The sequence below is a fragment of the Panicum virgatum genome, chromosome 2N (genome assembly GCF_016808335.1).
Source record: "Panicum virgatum strain AP13 chromosome 2N, P.virgatum_v5, whole genome shotgun sequence".
In the NCBI taxonomy this organism is placed as follows: Eukaryota; Viridiplantae; Streptophyta; class Magnoliopsida; order Poales; family Poaceae; genus Panicum; species Panicum virgatum.
Genome location: NC_053146.1, coordinates 48,540,444 through 48,562,045, shown reverse-complemented (window position 1 = coordinate 48,562,045; position 21,602 = coordinate 48,540,444). Strand labels below are relative to the sequence as shown.

The 21,602-nt window shown below is 52.8% G+C and overlaps 2 protein-coding genes across 2 annotated transcripts; one reads left to right on the top strand and one right to left on the bottom strand.

Annotated features, from left to right (window-relative positions):
* Positions 1-1,819: 1,819 nt before the first annotated feature.
* Positions 1,820-6,262, bottom strand: LOC120660877 (heat stress transcription factor B-1-like). Its single transcript, XM_039939529.1, has 2 exons — positions 5,631-6,262; positions 1,820-2,813 (listed from the first exon to the last, which is right to left on the bottom strand). The coding sequence occupies exons 1-2, from the start codon at positions 5,883-5,885 to the stop codon at positions 2,163-2,165; spliced, it is 906 nt and encodes a 301-aa protein (XP_039795463.1). The 5' UTR covers positions 5,886-6,262; the 3' UTR covers positions 1,820-2,162.
* Positions 6,263-14,340: 8,078 nt separating this feature from the next.
* On the top strand, positions 14,341-15,871 carry LOC120660875. The gene has a single exon (XM_039939528.1). The coding sequence runs from the start codon at positions 14,451-14,453 to the stop codon at positions 15,642-15,644; it is 1,194 nt and encodes a 397-aa protein (XP_039795462.1). The 5' UTR covers positions 14,341-14,450; the 3' UTR covers positions 15,645-15,871.
* Positions 15,872-21,602: the final 5,731 nt, after the last annotated feature.

The following is a 21,602-nucleotide window of genomic DNA, read 5'->3' as shown; positions in this document are numbered from 1 at the left end:
CGAATCTAATGATGGTAATTAATCGGCGATTTGCTACAGTGATGCTACAATACCATCCTCTAATCGGTCAAAAGGCCCATTAAACTGAATTTGTTTAATACCGTAATTAGCGGTAAAAGTAACACGAGCACAAAACCAAAAACACCACGGTACATGGGCGCCACAGTGCCCCCGTCCCTCCCTCCCCCGCACACGTCGCCGGAGCGGAGCGGCCCTCCCTTTTCAGCCACGCTCCGCGTCGCGACTGGCAGACATCGCGATCCGCGCGCACAAGCAAGCAGGCGGCTCCCCGGCCCCGGGGCGCGCGTGCAGTTCGGCGATTCGTTTTCGGTGGTCGCGGGGGCCGCCGGGCCGGCGCCGCGCTGGGCTCCAAGGCCAGCTAGCCGAGGACGAAGACGCGTTCGGATTTAGGACAGGACAGCGGGGCCAAGCGATCTCCGGTGCCCCAGCCGGTCTGCCTGGGTACCCCGTACCCCGGGGGGTAGAAAAGCTGATGCGCAGCGCCATTCGGACGCGTCGTGAGTGGTCCGGAACTGGAATTCAGATGGCATGTCCGATCGAGCCCATGCGAGTCATGGATCGTGCATGAGCGCAGGTATAGCGTCTGTAGCAAATTTTCGCTGGCATGGAGGCATGGAGCCATGACAAGGCCAAGCCTCTAGAACAAAGAGTCATGCAGTTCTTCGCATCCACATATGATCCTTTATTTTTCGTTTGGATCAATGATGTTGATGATCTCATAGAATTCAGATATCAGATGACTCCAGCATGAACATACTCCGACTGACAAATCTGCCCCGCGGCCAATGCAAATTTGGGAATGTGCGACCTTCTAGCGGCCCATTACCGTTGATTTGGGCCAGTTCGAAGAGATGGACGCTGGAGATATAGCTCGTGGGCCTTTTTCTGTGCTAGCAACTGTGGCGGATATATAGGAATTTCTTATTTGTCTGGGCTACCAGTCTTCTCTGGTACTGCTAATAAGTGAGCCCAGGTGAAGTTATGTCGTCACATCTGCTGTGCATTTGCATTGTTTCACAAACACCATCTCAATTATGACATTTGACAGGTATGATTTCCACTGATATATTCACAAAGGATAACATGCACTACCCCAACAGATTAAAGCCTTATTCCACCAAAATTATACCTTTCGATACAATTAACTTCTTCTGGTTCGACAACCGTTCAAAAAAAGTCTTGTTTCACAAACCAGAAAAATGGAAGCCACTATACCAATAAATCAGAGATGCTACTCGAACAATTCAGTAATAGGTACCAATTATCGAGCAAGTTTAATTTAGATATTGCTTCAGAAATTGCGGCATCGATATCTTCCGTACATTTTTTTTTGTAGAACTTGTTTGAACGTATAGTTGAATAGCTGACGGGAAAGGTATGTACAATTTCTCTTAGGTAATGCACATCATTGCAGTGCATGAGGTCTTTTGAAACTGTTGTACTACGTCTTATATAATGTTTGGTATAAAAGGTCTTTTGAGTTGTGTTTAGTGGAACTTACAAATGCTGTCGAAATCTTTTGAAATAAAAGGAAATTAAGAATGATTAGGAAGCCAAAAGTTTCGTTTCAAATTAAGATTTTGAGCAGTGATGCTGTTAGAAAATGATGTGGATACTTGAATAAGGTTCCATTGCTCAGAGAAGGCCAGTTCAATTTCTAAAAAAAACATGCTGGATACGCATAAACTTGCTTCATAAAACTAATACATTCAAATGCAATCTGTGTCATTGTCAACCCTACTTAACCCAACGTGTGTACTAGCACTTTTTTTTAAAAAAAAGTTAAAGGGTGCAGCTATAAGAATAAACCAGAATCACTATTAAGTTGTAAACAAGAAATCATGGGTTTCTTAGTTGGAAATGATAATGTTCCATTCTGAACACACGGGGCTCGTTGTAGCCCTTTTACTCTTCTCTACTACTTTCAATCTTCCTATCCCTAAAGCATTCCATGATTAATTCTTAACACGCCTTACGCGAGTCTCCGGTGTCTTGTGTTCTGCATTTACAGTTTTACTTGGTTCATCGATGGAATTACCGTTACCATCAACCTCAGCTTGCACGATACATGGCACGCGCTCGCCGTAAAGCCGGCAATGTGACGGCCGGCCATGGCGCGCATCAGTTGCAGGCCAGACTTTTTAGTTCTCACCGCCGAACCGGCCCAGGCCCGACGACGGCACGCCGACCCACGGCTCGCCGACCCTGATCATCTTGATGGGCCGCTCGGTGGCCGCCGCCTCCTCGCACCGGCCCCTCTTCCTCGCGGCGTCCTGGAGGAGAACGCCGAAGAGCTTCACGCTCTTCCCCTCCTCGCCGCCGCGCTCCAGCGGGTCGGCCGCCGCGCGGCGCTGCTGGTGGTGGTGGTGCGCGTCCCCGGCCGCCGCCCGGACGTCCTCCTGCATGAGGAGCCCAAGGTCGAGCTGGCGGACGTCGAGGAACCGCGAGAGGAAGCCCAGCAGCTCCTCACACTGCCGGCGCGCCTGCGCCAGCTCGGTCGCCAGCGTGCGGTTGTCCTTCTTGAGCTGCTCGTTCTCGCTGGTGAGGTCGGCCAGCGGCGGCGACGACGCCGAGGAGGAGCTGCGCTCGTTGCCGCCGCCGGACGTGGTGCCCGACGCGGGGGGCAGCGGCGGCGGGAACGCGACGTTCACGACGGCGCTGCCGCCGCCGGACTTGGAGGGCTGCGGCGTGGTGGACTTGCGGCGACGGATGCCGGACAGGAGGGCTTGCTCGCCGCGCCGGAAGTTGTCGTTCGCGAACTCCCACCGGTCCGGCACCACCTTCCGGAAACCCTGCACGGATGGTCACCATCGATCGTGAGTATCTGATACAGATCAATGCAGACTAATGAAAACGACCTCATCATTAGGCACTCTTGATTGTTCTCTAGCATGTCAATTTCATCGGTATAATAATCCATCGCCTGAAACTCTGTCAAACTAGATGAACTACATGATCCAATATGAGTCATCAGATTCTCCTTTTTTATTTTTATTTTCTTTTAGATCTTCAGAGAGACAACTACGTCCAAACTCCAAAGACAAGGAGTCGACACTTACTCCGAGCGACTCTAAAATATCATGACATACGTACGTGTACCCGTCAACGTTCTCCGCTTTGCTAAACTCTTCTTGTTTGCGAGAGAAATTCCCTTTGTTCAACTCCGACGAGCAATGCAAGCTGGTCATACCATCATTTGATCAGCATGCATGGAAGGTCAAAAGTGAGGAGATAACCGAGCGCACCAGGAAGCACCAACGAAGAACATTTCTTCTCAGTCTCAGATGTCAAACCAGAACGTACTCTAGAAGCGTGTCGTCACTGCCAGCTGATCGCACGCCAAACGTGCCGGCTACGGACACCTTTTTTTTCTTCATAGGATGTAGTAAAATTCCAATCAAAGGCAAGGCGAGGCGCGGAGCGGAAAGTCTCTGGACGGAACGACCAGCCATCTGGCTGGATAAGTTCCCCGCTACTACACGTACGCCCGGTCCCTAGCTATCTACTTTCAGCGCCGCCTAGCCTTTCACACTCGCAGAAGGATGAAGCTAGCTACCCCTCTGGCCTCTCATCAGAATAGAATAGCTAGCTAGTTCAAGGATCGGTGAGAAGAAACCCGCGCCGTCAGTGTGAAGCTTTGACTGTGTTAAACTAGTGGGCAAGTCATCATCTCTCTCGCGCACCAAATTCTTCCGATAGCTAGCTAACACAAGAATCCAGCAACCACACACATGCATGTCAGTGCAAATCTCTCCACAGGCGCGTGTTCGGTTTAGTTCCCAAAAAAATTTCCTACTATACCCATCACATCAAATCTTCGGACACATGCATGGGGCATTTAATGCAGTTAAAAAAAAACTAATTACACAGTTTAACTGTTCCATACGAGATGAACCTTTTGAGCCTAATTAGTCCATAATTGAACAATAATTACTAAATAACAACGAAATGTACTATAGTACCAAGATCCAAACTTTTCGTGAACTAAACACTACTCAGAAAAAATTCTGAGTCTACCACTAACGTTCTCTTTTTTTTTTGAGATAGAGTTCGTGGTTTCCGATCACTGCAACAACCAAAAATGAAAGGCAGGCAGCAGAATTTAGTATATTTGTTAGGTGGTTTTTGGAACGAATGCTTGTTTGTTTGTTGAGCTTAATTGCGTGTGCACCGAGAGCTAGCCCAGTTCCTCGCTAAATTAACCTTGTGGTAGGTGGCCACGGAACGGAAGGGCCCAGGGTTGAAAAGCTCATCCATCCGAAGCTTCCTTAAGATTCCTACGCCACATAGGTAATGTGCCCCGGTAAATGATAATCGCAAGGCGGGCCCCGGCCGGGGCGCACTAGCTAGAATATCATGGCTTTAAATTTGTCTCCACTACCCACCCGTGTGGCGTGTCATGCGACCTGATCAAGACACATGCCTTTGCTTTCGTGGAACAAAAAACTGCCCGGCGCCTGCGTGCCAACTTTTTCATACTAGGTCAATTTGAAGATGAATGTTAGCAATTTTTTTATATAAATTTGATTAGATTTGAAATTGTTTGACTCCTCGTGAAGCGGGAGTTATAATTTTTTTAGATGGAGGAATTACTAAGTTAACAAGGGTGTGCGTACGTGCATTTTGCTCCTTTTCATGTTGGATGTTTCCCTCTGTTTCCCCTTTTATCATTTTCATATACTAGATAAAGCAAATTCCAGGCGCCCCGTCATTGATTTATTCGATAAGCACGCATGTTTTGCGTGTAGAAGGGAATTAAAAGAGGGCGGGGGTAGAGGTAGAGGTTGACTTCCGCACGCACGGCACGGCACATACCCCGTCCCCATTCTTCGACGACGACACGTATTCTGGTTGACGGTCGGCCCTGTACTCTCTCGAAGCTCAGGCCAGGTCAGTAGGTGCTGCGTATACACACACGGGCAATGGGCAACACGACGACACTCCTACGGGCTACGGCCGCGCAACGCGTCAAGGAAACGCTAGCTCAGAAAAGCTTGGTTCCAATGAATACGTTTCTCCGATCCGCTGCCGCCCCTGGAAGGTCATCACTTGTTCATCGGTCGATCGATCGTCCTCGTCCCTGTGTTGCAGGTGGTCGAGATCTGGATTCTGGACTCGTCGAGTGTCGATCTCGTCGGGAGGCTTCTCCGTTCGTCGATCGGTTCACTCCACATGCGCTCGGAAAAGCAGCCTAGCCTGTGCCCCCACGTCCTGAGCAGCTCGGAAAAGAGGCATGTGCGGCGGCCGGGAAGAGGTGGATGGGTCGCCTAGATTCTAGAAACAACGGGAGCTGAGCTGCCGGATCACTAGGCAAGAGGAGGACTTTCCGCAATCCCAGGCATCTATCAAGCAATAGCCGCTCAGGTCGATCGTGCACAGACAAGACAAGGTGCTAGCTAGAGGTCGGAACCAGAAGTAGACTGGCCGCGACAACGATATATAGCGCGCCGGCCCAGAGCTAGCTAGACAAGAGTAATTAGCCGAGTAGCAACCCAACGATACGATAGCTAACCTAATACACGAAAAAAAGAATACTCGTACACCAAGCAAATAATCTAACCTGCAACATGATACGATGACGTAATAACACAGTAGATGTATGTACTCACGTAGGTGTTGAGCTGGCGGACGAAGGAGGAGAAGTTGCAGTGCTTGAAGTGGAGCGGGAGGAGGTCGCGCGCCAGGTCCACGGGCTTCCACACCACGAAGGACCGCCCCTGCTCCGCCCACGAGATCACCTCGTCCGTCGACGCCTCCTCCACCATCTGGTGCGTCTTGGTCAGGAACGGCGCGGGCCCGCCGGCCGCCCTCTGCCTCGACGACGCCGGCTGCCCCGCCGCCGCGGCCTCCGCTTCCGATTCCATCCCTGCAGCCGGGGCCCGCCTTGTTAGCGGCCTGCTTCTGGTCACACGAACCTCGCTCGCCTATACTTGTATTGTACCCTCCCTCGGCTGCCTGCTGCTAACTAGTAACCGATCACTTGTGTGCACGGCTTGCCTATCTATGGAAAGAAGAAGCTAAAAGGTTGCTGATGGCCGGGAGCTGCTGGCGCTCTAGCAGGACGCGGCGGCGGCCGAGAAGAGCAGGAGGGCGGTTAGGAACTCCCAGCCCCAGACGTAGAACCCGGTGACGACCGCCCTCCGCCCGCACCCGCCCGCCTCTACTCCCATGTAAGCGCCTCCTGCGCCGCCGCCGGCGTACGGTCCTGTGCGGTTCCCTTCCCTCCCTCTCTCTCTCTCTCTTCGGTTTTAAAGGGCGGGGGGGGGGGGGGGGCAGACAGCCAGACAGGGGAAGACGGGCTTGTGCTGCGCGGGTGGTCGTCACGCCGTCGCGCGAGCGCGAGAGGCGATGGTCATGTAGACCGGCGCGGGCGGTTGCTTTCGGCGATGGGGCTCCTAGCTTTCCTGGGACTGGACGGAGACGGACGGACTGGCCGCGCTACCAGCGTGCGCCGCGCCGCGCCCTCTCTGTTTCGGCCGGACGGACTGGCCGCGCTACCAGCGTGCGCCGCGCCGCGCCCTCTCTGTTTCGGCCGGTCCAAATAAGAAGCTTCCTCCGCGCTGTCCGGAGCCGTGGGCGCCGCGCTCTCCCACCGTGTCCCCCCTCCCGTCCCGTGCGCCCCTCCCACCGTGCACCGGGTCAAACCCGTCGCGCCAGAGCGGCGGGGCCCTGCCGCCCGAGGCCTCGCGCCCTCGCCTCCCACCGCAGTGGAAGTGTGGAACGGGTGCAGGGGGAGGCAGCAGCGAGGTAGGGGAAGGTCGAGCACCCGGCGGTCGGCGCGGCCCGAGGACGAATGCGATGTCCTTTTTGGTCCGCGCCGCCGTACCGCCGGCGTGGGGAGGGGGTGGGGGTGCGGGTGCTGCTCTTGTTCCGTTCCAGAAACCTCACGACCGGAATTCCTCGTCACCTCACCTGTCTGCGCGTGGAAAAGCAAGCGCGCTAGCGCGGACTTGTGGCCGATGGCTTGAGCCCGTCGATCGACCGTTCTGCAAGCCAGTTTCTTTTTCTTAGACTGTGGTGCTCGGATCCGAACCTGATGCGAGCACCTGAGGTAAGAACAGGAAACTGCCTTCGGTTGACTGGCCTAGTGCCCGAGTGTGCTTGGTTACTTGGGTCTTTTAGTTTCCTAAAATTTTTGTTATAAAACTCGTCTGTAGACTACGAGACAAATTTATTAAAATTAATTAATCCACCATTAGCACATGTTTATTGTAGTAAAAACTGTAGCAATTTAGTGTCTAATGCTGATCTAATTAAGCTCATTAGATTCATCTCGTAAATATACAAGCAAACTATGCAATTAGTTTTTTATTTAGTCTAGATTTAATATTACATTCATGTGTAGCACATATTTGATGTGATATTTTTGGAATTTTAAATTTTGCATCTAAACCAGTGCCGTGTTCGGCTGAGACTAAAAAAAAATTTCACAAAAAGACAAATGTATGCATGGAGTACTAAACGAAGTTTATTTGCGAAACCTTTTCATAGATGTGTGTAACATTTTTAGACGAATCTAATGACGGTAATTAATCTACAATTTGCCACAGTGATGCTATAGTAACTATTCTCTAATCGTGCGGTCAAATGCCTCATTAGATTGATCTCGCGAATTTACCAGGAGTCCTGCAGGTAGTTTTATAATTAGATTTTATTTAATACTCTAAATTATTGGTCAAAATTGTAAAAAGTTTTCGCGAAATTTTTTTCAGGCCAAACCAAACACGGCCCACACGTTGATTTCACCGGACGCTGATCCCTTCTCCGTGAAAAAAGTTCTCCGGAGGAGGGTAGGTGTAGGCGCGACCGCGAAACAGGATGACTGGCTGCCACGATCATTAAAAGCTCGGATGTCTTTTCGAACCGTGTGACACGAAACGGCGCGCGAGAGGAATGGGATTATGGGAGGGAGGACGGAAGGAGCCAGCAGCGATCGTTACGGGCGCAAGCGAAAGACCTGACGTGGACGTGCGGCGGCCGAGCCGGCGGTGCGGTGCCGTCACACTGATGCGAGTCGTAGCCTCGTAGGTGGACTGATGCATAGCGCTTCCTTCTCTCGCTGTGCTAGCTAACAAGATGCTCCTGCTCAAAACCAGATTGTCTGTTTGGATGTACTAAGGTAGAGGTGCCAAATTTTAGAACTTGTTTCCCTGCTAATATTTTTAAATTTTGGCTAAACTTTAGCACTCTGGGCATTAGCACTAGGTATCCAAAGTTCCAAACAGCCCGTTGCTCATAGTTGTCACGGAAATTCGAGAATAACGGACCAGGAAGAATAAACGGAATGGAAATGAACCCTAGTAATCCGCCGGAGTGTTGGATGTCTGCCCGCCCCCATGATCGTCGTCGCGGTACCCTGTCTTCACTCTTCAGCACACAATCTTTCGAGAGACAAAAAAAAAGTACAACAGGTGCTATTCCACCAACCCCCCGCAAACACACTGTGGCGCCTGTTTAGTTCTAAAAAAAGTTTCCTACATCGAATTTTTTGACACATGCATGAAACATTAAATAGAGATGAAAAAAATAACTAATTATACAGTCTAACTTTTTTATCACAATTATACAATCTAACTGAATAGTACGAGATGAATCTTTTAAAACTAATTAATCCATAATCGAATATTATTTATAAATAACAACGAAATGTGCTACGATAGCAAAACCCAAACTTTTTCGTGAACTCTACACAGCCTGTTCTCGTCGAACCTCAACACAGAGACTCTGCAAGCCACATTTTCCATGCTGACCCGTTCCGAAATCGGGTCTCCTGGGGTGGGTCCCGCCCGGCCATGCAGCCCAGCTGGCTTTGGACAACGGGCATGGCTAGCGTGCGGTGCAGGGCCGGCCGGGGGGAGGGCCGGGGGGGGGGGGGGGGGGGGGGGGGCGGCGTTGGGTTGGTTTGGTTGCTTGTCCAACTCGGTGATCGCCAAGTAAACGACCCACCAACTGATGACGGGGTGGAGAAAACGAGCGCCGGCCCCCGGGAAAAGCTGCCTGCTCTGTGTGTGCTCTCCCTCTCTCGCTGACTGATGACGCGCGACAAGTTGCTGACTTTTTTGGGGCCAGCCGCAGCCGGGGGCGCGCGCACCCATCCGCTTCGCTTCGCGTCCGGCAAGCAAGATACTCCCTCCTTCCCCGTTTATAAGGCATGGTGGAACATGACACGGTCTTCTAAACAACACTTTGACCATTTATTTATCATATATTATATCACTTTTGATTATAAACTTATAGTCATTGTAAAATATATTTGATTATGAATCCAATCATATGAAATTTGCATTATAAAAATAAAAATTTAATAGTCAAATTATTGGTCAAAGATGACAAGGTTTGAATTTTGATATACGTGTATGCCTTATAAACAGGGAAGGAGGGAGTACAAGATAGTAGCAACCTCTCTTGGCTCTTGCTGATCTCACGCCGAGGTGCTGGCTAAGAACATCTCTAACAACTCTTGTATTTTGAGTATGTTGGTTAAAAAAAGAAAAAGAGATAAAAAAATCTCATCCAACAGTTTTTGTATCTACCTTGTCTTCTATTCTCGTTTTGTATCTAGGGAGCACTGCTGGGCAAAGATGTCTAGGGCGTGTTTAGTTCCCAAAAATTTTCACCTCGAACTTTGTACCTCTCCTTTTGGAAACGTGTATGGAGTACTAAATGTAGTTAAACAACAAAACTAATTGCACAGTTTGGATGTACACGGCGAGATGAATCTTTTGAGCATAATTAGTAGTGTATGATTAGCTATAACTGCTACAGTAACCCACATGTGCTAATGATGCGGTCAAATGACTCAAAAAATTCGTTTCGCGGTTTCCAAGTGAGTTTTGAAATTAGTTTTTTAATTAGTGTCCGAAAAATTCTCCTGACGCCAGGTCAAATTGTTGATTTGACAAAAAAAAAAATTGGTACGGGACTAAACGACGCCCAAGTGCATCGGCTCTTGTATCCCGCTAGGATGGCCCCACCCTGTCTCCCGCCTCCCAGAGCGCCGCCGGCCCCGAGCTCCGCCGGCGCCGCTGGGCCGTCGCGGCCGCCCCTCGCCGAGGCTCCGCTCACGGCGCCGCGGATCCCGCACGCCTCCAGCACGCCTCCCGCGAGGCCGGGTCATCGCCGCGCGCCGCCTCCCTAGGCCTCCCGCGCCTGGCTCTTCATCGACTCGATCTGCTCCAGCGTCTCCACCACCCACTTCATCGACGGCCGGCTATGGGGCTCGCCGGCGAGGTAGTTGAGCATCAGCTGCACCGCCTGGAAGGCCTGCTTGGAGTTGTACTGTCCCTCGAATCGGGGGTCCATGAGCCGGGCTACCTTCCGCCGGTCGGCCACGTATGGATTCGCCCAATGGCGACGAACAGAGGAATCGCTGGGAACGAGACGAGATGAGGTGGGATCCACTGCCAAAATAACATATGGAGAGGGCAGATTTAAATAGCCTGTTGGGTTACTTTATAATATAATAGGAGATCTTCTATCTTTTTACAAAACTTGTGAAATTTTAAATTTAGATAAAATTATACAAGAGCTATTGGAGATGCTCTAACCGCTCTAACCGCTGTAGACGGTTCTGCTTCTGCAAGGATTTCCGTTTGACCGCAAACATGTGTCTTGAATATCTCGGTAATTTAGCTTCCGCTGAACCTGAACGGTTCAAAACGGCGACTTTCCGGAGGTCCAGTCCAGGGCTGGAATTCGCTTGGGACTGTCGGGAATTCCAACACTGTCCTTTTCTTCCTAAGTACATCCATCCAACGGGCTGTATCTTCGTTACAGCTTCCAGGATAGATACACACACAGCCATAGAGCGACTGGCTGGCCTGGGGAAAATGTCGTCAGAGTTCCAGGGTTCGCTGCAGTGTGTGAACAAGCAGTAACAGGCTAACACAGCCGGAAACACCCAGGCCAAAGCCCACGACAGTTCTCTCCCGGGCCGGGCCGGACCGCAGGCCCTAAAGTTCCAAGGAAACAGGCCTGTCAAGAAAGGAAGTAGTGCTTCATTTGCAGCCCATTTTTTTTAATCCGGCAGCCCTTATTTAGAGGTTATATATCCTGTCAGAGGCTTGTAAAATGTAGGCCCAATTAACTGTATTAGAATCAGGCCCAACTACTTCGTTTGCGACAAAGTTTGCGCTAACGTGTTAGATTTTTGCGTTTCTTCCTATTTGCTTCCGCGAGAAAGCTATAGTTTAAATGGCGATGAGTTGCAGGTGGTGCGGAGGTTGCAGCTTCCATATGATTCGCGCGCAACAAAAATAGAAAAAGAAACTCTACAGTGCTAGCTCGCATCGCATGGCTCTCGTCCGTGTGGAGGGCGGAGACGTGGCTCACGTTACCTTCGACCCCAGGCCACCGTACGAAACGTGGCCCCGCCACGCACATGATCGCACGTGCACGGCCCACCTGCTCGTGTTGACGAACTCACCCGCACGAACCAGGAGTCGAGTCAGTCGCCTCGCCGGCTCGCCGCACATGCGAGCCAGGCTCTGTATTCACCGACACCACGACCCCGAGTCTCCCTCCTCGTTGCCCTCTCCGTTTTCATCTACCCCTTTTACTGCAAGCGTCGGGTATGGCCGCATGGGTTGGCCTCGACTGCTGCCAGTTGCAGGACCCGCCTGTAGTACTCGGTAGGTGCGCGTGCAACTGCTGCAAACTTGCAGCGAAGGCTGTAGTAGCGTTTTTTCTCAGAAGGTGGCAGCGGCCCGCCGGCGATTTTTTAGTGCGGGAAGGCTGCCGGTTTTGGTTCACAAGTGACAAAAGCTGGTGATCCTGAAGCAACTGCGGTAAAAATTCCCTGTGTGCTCGTGCACGGGCGTGTGGCCTCACCGTCTCCTTGTCTGCACTCAAGGGAGAGTCACAGTCACAGTCACAGTATTGCGTTGCAGCATCAGGATATCATTAAGCAACGTGCCGCAGTAAAACAAGAGGCTTTTTTTATTTTATTTTAATTAAAAAAAACAAGAGGCTCTTCTGCGCCAGTGTTTGTTGCCACGCCTGAGTCCTGACGTACGGTACTGTTTTCTGCCCAGAGGAGTAGAGGATTGAGCCTGTATGATACAAGATATAAGAATAACGATTTGCAAACAAATAGTTCAGTTATATATATATACAAAATACACATGGAGGTGTGTTGCAGAATGAAAACTATTGCAACTAGATAATGGTAAATATGTATTTTAGAATATAAATATTTAATCGATGAAAGAAGGGATGAGATATTAATTATATTAGTTCATGCAGGAGTAAGAGTTGATAGGCTAGTTAGTACTAACTGATAGTGCGTAGAGGCCTTGTCACCGTCTCAAGGCGCTAGCTGCAGGCTTTTTCTCTGGATTAAGCCAAGGTTTCGTGCGTACGCCAAGTCAGCCACAGCTAGCACCGGCGGCCCCGGCGACCTGCCTGTCATCCAGGCTCCAGAGCGCGGCGCCTCCGTGTCAACACCTCTCATCGTGTCTACACGATGCACACCACGGAGAAAAACCGCGAGCACCAACTTGCCGCGCGCGGTGGGATCACATCGACGTACGCGAGCCCGTACGCCGGGTACCGGACGGAAGGAGGCCGGATGGTGCGGCGCGGTACGCCGGGACCTACTCCTAGGAAGGACCCATGAAGGGGTGCACGGTTTCCGGGGGACCGAAATCATGGCCACCCGGTGGGTTTTCTGTTTCTCCGACGGGCATTATTGGGTTGCATGATGAGAGGTGAGCAGCGCGGCCAACTAAGCAAGCATCCCCCCTTCGCTTTCCCTGGGGCTGGGGGGACATCTGATCCGAGTGCTCCCAAGCAAGTCATGGCCTCGAGCTCTGGCAAGGGACGATGCCCTATCCACATGTACTTGTGCTTCCCGGGGGTTATGATTTATGAAAACAGGTGTCCTTGGCCCAGCCAGGCACCGAATAATGGCCCGTATATCATTCCGTAGGCTGTAGCTCGACAGCTACTGCATTTGATTTGAGCATTTGTTGTGTTTATTTTTTTTTGAATGAACAAGAGGAGCAAGCCCCTGCTAAGTTAATATATCAACAAGATCGAAGGTCCAAAAGAGGTATCACTATCACAAGAAAAGAGGAAGTAAATAACAGGCCAATAAAAAAAATCAAGACTACAAAGTTGCATCAGAGACTTCCAAGCCGTTTAACAAATGACCTTGTAACCATTGGAGAGTCATGCTTGAAGTGTAATTATAGACATTGTTAAATTGAAACTTTTCTGTCGAAATATAAGGTCATTTGTTATCATCCCATATGCATGAAAAAAGGGTACAATTAAGCTTGCCATATGAAGATTGCCAGTATGTTTGAAATCGATACTGATCTGGTCCCTGCAAGTTAATTAGCAATCCTAGTAAAAAAAGGTTAATTAGCAATCTTTGGTGGAGGAGCAAAATGCAGGAACAGAGCTTATGCCATTTCATTTGTCTGGTTGGAGCATAGGGGTACAGTGGTAGGAAGAAGATCCATGTTCTTTCACCTAAAGAGGTGTTTGAGCTGTATTGCCACTGCTAAAAGGAACAAATTTTTTTCTGTCTCTTTATTTTAACTATAGCAACTAAGCACGCGTGGCGCACATGCAAAAGCTTTGATGGGGAAGGAAGCATCGCTAAGATGGCAACTGATAGTAGCGTGGTTTTTAGAAATAAAAAGTTTCTCCCGCGAATTTAATTATGAAGTTAATTGTCTTCAAAAATAGGCATACGGTTTTAATTAATGTTTAAATCTTGATTAATTGTCTTACAAATCAAGCGTGTATGGTTTTTCTTCTAGATATAACGCACCAACCTTTAGAAAACCGGGGGACGTTTCATTAGTTTGTGGATAACTGAGTTCGAAAGTATCTTACAAAAAAAAAAACTCTCCACATGCCCTTATAATTCATAGTAGAGACATAGTTCGTTTCAAAAAAAAAAGTAGAGACATAGTAGATAGAAAGGAATACTGTACATCATTGATCATCTTAAATCGTAAGGATGAGCGGTTAGCCCGAGTAACTGATGAGTAAGTCCTCTCGTACCATACGTGATGCAAGTACATCGATTTATTGCTGCCTGCCTACCTCACCCAGCCGTTCATCAGGACCTGCTGAGCTGCGCTTCCACAAACGGCCGACGCTAATCACACCACAGCTCCAATCACACACACGGCTGCTGATGGTTACGTCCCCGCGCGACGGCATCGCTTTCTCGCCCCACGCTCAGCTCAGATCTCCGCAGGGCCCGTTGCCCACGGCCGTAGGCCCCACCCTTGTCTTACGCCCGCCTCCCCCTATATAACCCGCCCCCCTCTCCATCATCCCCTCCCGCATCGAGATCGTGCCAAGCAACCGTTTCCCCCGGCATCTCAAGGACTTGCTCTCACTCTCCCCCGGCATCCGGAGGAGGCATTCAAGGCAGCCAGGAAGCTCGCGCAGCAGTTGAGGAGAGGAATATGGTGGACGTGGACCACCGGATGGCCGGGCTGGCCCCGGCGGCGCACGCGGCGGGGCTCCGCCGCCTGTCCACGCGCGCCGCCGCGTCGGCGTCCGCGTCGCCGCGCCACGGGCTGCACTCCTTCCACGCCGTGGCGGCGGGGGTGCTTGCCCACCTCCGCGCGGCCGGGGTCGCCGTCCTCCCGGGCCTCAACGACGCGGAGCTCGCCCGCGCCGAGGCCGAGTTCGGCTTCGCGTTCCCGCCCGACCTCCGCGCCGTCCTCGCCCTCGGCGTGCCCTCGGGCCCCGGGTTCCCGGACTGGCGGGGCCGCGCGGGCCTCCGCGCCGCGTTCGACCTCCCCGCCGCCGCGGCGTCGCTGCAGACCGCGCGGGGCGCGCTGTGGCCGCGGGGCTGGGGGCGGCGGCCCGCCGACCCGGACCGCGCCCTGCGGCTCGCGCGCTCCGCCATCCGGCGCGCGCCGCTGCTCGTGCCGCTCTTCGACCGCTGCTACCTGCCCTGCCGCCCCGGCCTCGCCGGGAACCCGGTCTTCTTCGTCGCCGACGACCGCGTGCTCTGCTGCGGCCTCGACCTGCTCCACTTCTTCACCCGCGAGTCGTCGTTCCAGCCGACGGCGGATCACGCCGTCCCCTCCCCGCTGGCATCCCCGCTCTCCGCCGGCGCGAGCACGGCGTCGTGCACGCGCCGGAGCCTCGACGCCGTCCAGGCCCCGCGCTGGATCGAGTTCTGGAGCGACGCCGCCTCCGACCGCCGCCGCCGCGACTCCTCGTCCTCGGAATCCTCCACCGCCTCGTCATCCTCCTCGTCGTCCTCGTCAGGCTGCCCCTCGCCACCCCGGCGGTCGACGCCGCGGTGGGTCGACAACTACCTCGACGAGCTCGGGTCAATGCTGAAGAAAGGCGGCTGGAGGGACAGGGAAGTGGACGAGATGGTCGAGGTCACCGCCTCCGGCCTCTTCGACGGCGAGGAGGCCCCCGCGCCGGACACCGAGGCCGTCCTCGACGCGCTGGTCCTGAAGACGGACCGGTGCTCGGACTCGCTCCGGCGCGCCGGGTGGACCTCCGAGGACGTGTCGGACGCGCTGGGCCTCGACTCCCGGCGCGGCAAGCACCGCTCCCGGGCGGCCGCCTTGCGGATCCCGCCGGAGATCGCCGCCAGGGTCCAGCGCCTCGCGCAGGCGCTGGCGGGCCCCTGACCCCGATCGATCTCGCTCGCCGGACCTGGCCGTGGCGGCTGACGCTTCTTATTCTTTGTTACCTTGGCCACGAATCAAATTACACTTGTATAAGTGAGAAAGTAAACTAGCCCACGTTCGTGCGCATGAGCCCGCGAGTAAACTATGCCGTGCTGATCATGTGCCCGAAGCACCGTTCATCATCACTTCATTGTAAGATACCGTGCCCCCCTGAAACGAGAGATGAATTCGACCAGGCAGAAACATTTGCCCAGTAAATTTATGTTCTTGCCAAATTCTGCCAAGGACCGATGGCCATTTTCTATGGGGTTTCTTTTGCGCGGTGTACTGTTGGATACCGTTAGCATGTCGACGCTTTAACAGTCACGGTGGGTGGGTGCTGATGTGCGCTACCCCCTCCAAACCTACTGCCGCCCGGTTTCTTTATTTGCCCAAACGGATCATGCGAACCTTCCTCCAAATAGCTAGCTCGATCCGACAACGATTAGCACGTATAGCATGGTCTCGCTCGCCCCTTTGGCTACTTGCATCAGCAGACAAGGGCCATGAGTTGCAGCCACGCTTCCCACAGGCTGTAGCACGAGAGCATGTTTTGCTTGCAACGGGTGGGTGCCCGGCATGGGGTGGGGGGTGGTGGGGGGGCGTACGTGCGGTTGCCTCCCGGTCGCGACGTCATCCCCTGCTGTTCCTGGCACCTTTTCTTCATCCGCGAACCAAAGCTTCTGCGATCATGACCGGCATCTTTGTGGTACAAGCCACGCGGATTAACAATGCCTAACCACGCTTCGCCTTTCCCGTAACCGAAAGGAAACGGGGCGCCGTGGAGGCAGTTTTAGCCCGCCTGTGCACGGACCGACGGACGTCGCACCCTCGGCCAGCGGCCATGGCCCTTTTCCGTGCGCCACGGTGTACCCGCCCCAGAAGAAAGGCTTTGCTTCCTCCTCGCTTTCGCTGGGCGCGCGGGACACCCGTGGTGGCGTACGTACCTACGTGAGCGAGGCTGGCGCCATGTCGCGCTCTCGCGTTGCCTGTGACGGAGCGGTGGCGCGCCAGCCACGGGCCCATTAAATGCACCGGCGCGGCCGCCGCCGGGAACTGGAGGTGAAGCCCGCGGCGTCGGGTTGCGGCTGGCGCCTGCCCACTCCCGTGTGTCCGCCTCCGACATGCGCGTGGATGTGGTCATGGTCCTCGTGCCACACGGACAGTGCCCATGCCCAGTTCTGAAAAGGGAGCGCTGTGAGGCAGCTGGCTCTACAGTCTACACAGCTGACGAACTGGCACTGTGACCGCGATTTGTTTACACTGGCGTTTTGCTTTGGCAACAAAATTAGCGCGCACGTTTCTCGAAAAGAGAATCTCGCATGCATAAAGTACTAAATGAAGTTTATTTGCAAAATTTTTATAGAGATGGTATAACTTTTCGCGATGAATCTAATAACGGTAATTAACTAATAATTAGCTACAGTGATGCTATAGTACCATCCTCTAATTGCTCGGTCAAAGATCTCATTAGATTCTTCCGAGTCAATAGCGCGGGGGTTTTGAAGTTGATTATGTAAACTGACTTTATTTTACACCGTAATTAGTGATCAAAATTGTTACTATTCCTAGCGTGCTACGATTCCCGCGTTGCTCCCTCCTCGACTACTCTCTCTTATTTGCGCGGTCTTTTTTCTTGATTGGTGGTATTAAATTTTGCTGGGAATGGTGCGGTGTAGCCATCATGTTACATCCGTCCTTCATTCTCGTAGATACGCCTATCACTGTCAGATCTTCAGGCAAGTAGATGGGCTACCGTTGGGCAAAAAAAAAAAAGAAGCACCTGATCTGAATTGATGGGCCAATGTTTTCTACCTTTGAGGGCAAACATTAGCAAGATGGGGTGACAAGTCAAACAAGTTGATCGCGTCTCATCTACTTCCAAGGACAGTTGAACACACGAAAAGAACCTTGGCGCAATTTCAGGCAAGTTGATCAGGGTAAAGTAAAGTTTGCGTCCCTCTCTGCGGACAAATCCAGGACCCTATTACCCTGTCGCGCTACTGAACGCTACTTGGACGTGAGCTCCTGCTTGGGTTTGTTTAGATCTCAAAATTTTACACCAAAAAAATCACATCAAATATTTGAACACATACATAAACTATTAAATAAAATATATTTATAAAACTTTTTATATGGATGAGTTGTAAATCGCGAGACAAATCTAATGAACCTACTTAATCCATAATTTGCGACAGTGATGCTACAATAATCATCTGCTAATTATAGATTAATTATAAATTAATTAGGCTTATTAGATTCGTCTCGCGATTTACAATCTATCCGTGCAAAAGGTTTTGTAAATAGACTTTATTTAATACTCCAAATTAGCAAAATTTTCTTTCAAAATTTATTGCCAAAATGATCTAAACACACCAGAAACGCACGAAAATTCCACCTGCAACCACCGCTGTAACGAGCGGGCACGGATTTTATACGTCTGCCTTGTGCACCTGTTATTATGCAACCGACAAGTAACCTTTATGTCAAAGTCCACCGGGACACATATTCTGTTGTGGTCCTCCAGGCCTCGTTCCACCAAGTGCATGATCGCCTCCAGCCTTCCTCCGTTCTTCGGCTCGAATCGACAAAAGTCCTGCTCGGACAGTTCATGCCTCACACTCAGCGATGACTAAAACAGTTCGTTGCAAGGTTTTGTTCTCCATTTTGGCTCATTTGCTCTGCGAGCTAGGGAACACACGCCGAACCGAGCACAGCTGATTATCCCACCGGACAGCGGCTCAACCTGGTAGTACGTAACCTCGATCGTTCTCGTTCAGGACCCACGAGGGCGGCCACCCAGGAGCCCACGGCCAGGGTGAGACTGCGATGGCGGCACGGCCACGGGACACCCCAAGGCGGCGGCGTGGTGCGGTCACGGGCCCCAAGGGCCCCCGGCGGCGGCGCGGCCACAGACCTTCCCCCGGCCACCGAGGTGGCGGCGGCGGCGCGGCACGGCCCCCGCCCGGGCGGCCGCAATCCGACCGGGGGCGGCAGATCCCGCACCCAAACCCAAGCCCGGCGGCGGATCCGGCCATGGGAGGCCCGGATCCGGCGAGGAGCAGGCCAGGACCGGCCCCGGCGGCCGGGAGCGGCGAAGAAACGGCAAGGTCGCAAGGGCGGGAAGAGGAAGGAGCTGGGAGAGAGAGGAGATGGCGAGGGGGAGCGAGCCGGCGCCAACTTCGGCACGGCCACGGGCCGCCGCCGCCGCCGGGGGCCGCCACCGGGAGCGACGCGGAGGAGGGGTGGAAGGCGGCGCCCCCGGGTCGCCAGTGATAAGCGACGCGGGGGGGGGGGGGGGGGGGGGGGGGCGGGATCGACTTGCGTCTGGTTTGATAATGACGGTTTTCTTCGAAATTTCATTGCTATGGGAAAACGGCAAGAGGATTAGCTCTCAGCTGTATTGTGTCATGCCATATACACATGAAACAATGAGTTATGGCCTTCTTTAGATTTCACTGGACATTGCTACACCAATTCAACTTCACGGGACACAAGAAAAATATAGGTCGAGAATCCAATACGATGCCGCTGCAGAAACGCAAACAAGTCAGAGCTCAGAAGCAAGGCGTGGCTTGCCAAGTACTGACTGCTTTCAGAAATCATCGTTTCAAACTTTCAAAGCGGTTGCTACCTTGGGGGGGGGGGGGGGGGGATATTGCTTGCAGGGAAGGTGTAAACAAGCTAGTGGTATCCTTGCTGACTCAAGTGCGTGGTTTGGGTGATTAGCGACAAACTCACCCTGCCCGCTGCTAGCTGACAACTACGTGAGATGTCTCCCCATCGACATCTGGATCGGATCCGAGGGAGATGCTTGTGTCGCATCAAGCCAGGCAGGCATGCATGCCACAAACTATGTCAGGTTTCCAGCCACTGTGAATACCTCGCCATCTTGCAGGGTGGAAGAGTACACATACTCTACTGACATGGGCTGCCCCGCTGAGTCGATCAATGATCAGCTTCATCAGCTCCATCCTGCATGAAGCCACGTACGGTAGCACGTAGGTCGGCCGTCGACCTCAACATCATCGATCAGCGGGCTCGCCGGAAAACTCCAATTGCGGTGCCTGCCGACGGCCGCGCCGAGCCGACAAGCCTCAATGTATTTGCGTGACTGTACACCCACTAGCGAAGCTAATCGTGATGTGATCTTTTTTTTTTAAACGATGCCCACGCCTAAGCTAATCATCTGCTCGTAGGTCGAGGGCACGAAGCGCCGCACGAAGCATGCACCAACCATGCCGATCGAGGCCGGCCCGTACCAGATCACACGTGCCAATATGTATTCCTGCTGGCTGCAGCTTGCCTTGATTTGCTAGCTGTACTCTCCTAACGAACGGCCGTGGTACGTAGTACGGCCCCGACACAATAATATGTATCGACCCACCGGCGCCGGGCAGGGTGATCGGAGCTCCGTGATAGGCTTCGTCGCTCGCACGGCGGCAGCGAAGCTTTACCTCCTGACGATCCATGTAATCTCTCTTGATTCGCTGCAAAGTACGGCCGGTCGATGAGTTGGCGCGTGCAGGTGCAGGTGCAGCGGTACGTTCCGGCCGGTGTGGCCAACGAGGTCATGAACGCCGGCGCGCGGGGGCTCGTCGGTCTGTTGGTCGATCGCCGCGCTGGGAGCCTGGGACGAAGCGAAGCGAGAGCTAGTAGGACACACGACAGGAGCAGCGTAGGCAGGTGTGGTTCGATTGGGTCACAGCGTGGCTCTGTCCTAGCTTTTGGTGGCGGATCGATCTGGGTTGCTTTTGTTGTTGTGGCCTCCGCGGCAACGCCGCCGTGCAAGGCAGGTGTGCTGCCGATGCGGGCGATCTCCGAAATCTCATTGGACGCGCCCGATGAGAGCACCATTGTGTGGTGCCTCCGAAACTTCGTGCGCTCGCCTGCGGCTGCCGGTCGCGACATCCCCTGCTGTTCGTGGTACCTTTTCTTCTTTCTCCGCGAACCAAAGCTTCTCGGATCATGACCAGCATATTTGTGGTACAAGCCACGCGGATTAACAATGCTGGTCATGAGCCCGGCCTGTGCACGGACCGACGTCGCACCCTCGGCAACCGGCCATGGCCCGTTCCGTGCGCCACGGTGCACCCGCCCCAAAAGAAACGCTTCGTTTCCTCCTCGCTTTCACTGGCCGCGCGGGAGACCCGTGGTGGTGTACGTACGTGCGTGAGCGAGGCTGGCCCCATGGCGCGCTCTCTCGCGTTGCCTGTGACGGGAGGTGGCGCGCCAGCCACGGGCCCAATGAATGCACCGGCACGGCCGCCGCCGGGAACTGGAGGTGAAGCCCGCGGCGACGGGTTGCGGTTGGCGCCTGCCCACTCCCGTTTGTCCGGCTCCGACATGCGCGTGGATGCGGTCATGGTCCTCGCGCCACACGGACAGTGCCCATGCCTAGTTCTGAAAGGGAGCGGTGCTGTGAGGCAGCTGGCTCTACAGTCTACACAGCTGACGACCTGGCACTGTGACCGATGATCTGTGCTAGTATTAAAACAAAGGGACGCTATCCACGATTGTTTATACTGATTGGGTGTTTGCTTCCTGATCGACAAGATGACTTCTCCCTTACAGTCTATTTCGAAGAAAAATTGAGCACTAAACTTCAGTACCTATTAGCATTTATACGTTGCTAAAATTTTAAAATTTTAATTCACCATACTAGTACTTATATTTTAATACACTAGTGCTAAAGTTTAGCACTTTCATCCATTGACACTAGGATGCAAATAGAATTTGTGCGGTCTTTTTTTCTTAACCGGTAGTATTAATTTTGCTGGAAATGGTACGGTGTTGCCATCATGTTATATCCGTCCTTCACTCTCACAGATGCGTCTATCACTGTCATATCTTCAGGCAAGCAGATGGACTACCGTTGGGCAAAAAAAAATGCACCTGATCTGATCTGATGGGCAATGT

Coding starts and splice junctions, on each gene's coding strand:
- LOC120660877 (XM_039939529.1), bottom strand. CDS start 5,885: ATGGAATCGGAAGCGGAGGCCGCGGCGGCGGGGCAGCCGGCGTCGTCG. Junction 2,814..5,630: donor TCCGCCAGCTCAACACCTAC/GTGAGTACATAC, acceptor CCATCCGTGCAG/GGTTTCCGGAAGGTGGTGCC.
- LOC120660875 (XM_039939528.1), top strand. CDS start 14,451: ATGGTGGACGTGGACCACCGGATGGCCGGGCTGGCCCCGGCGGCGCAC.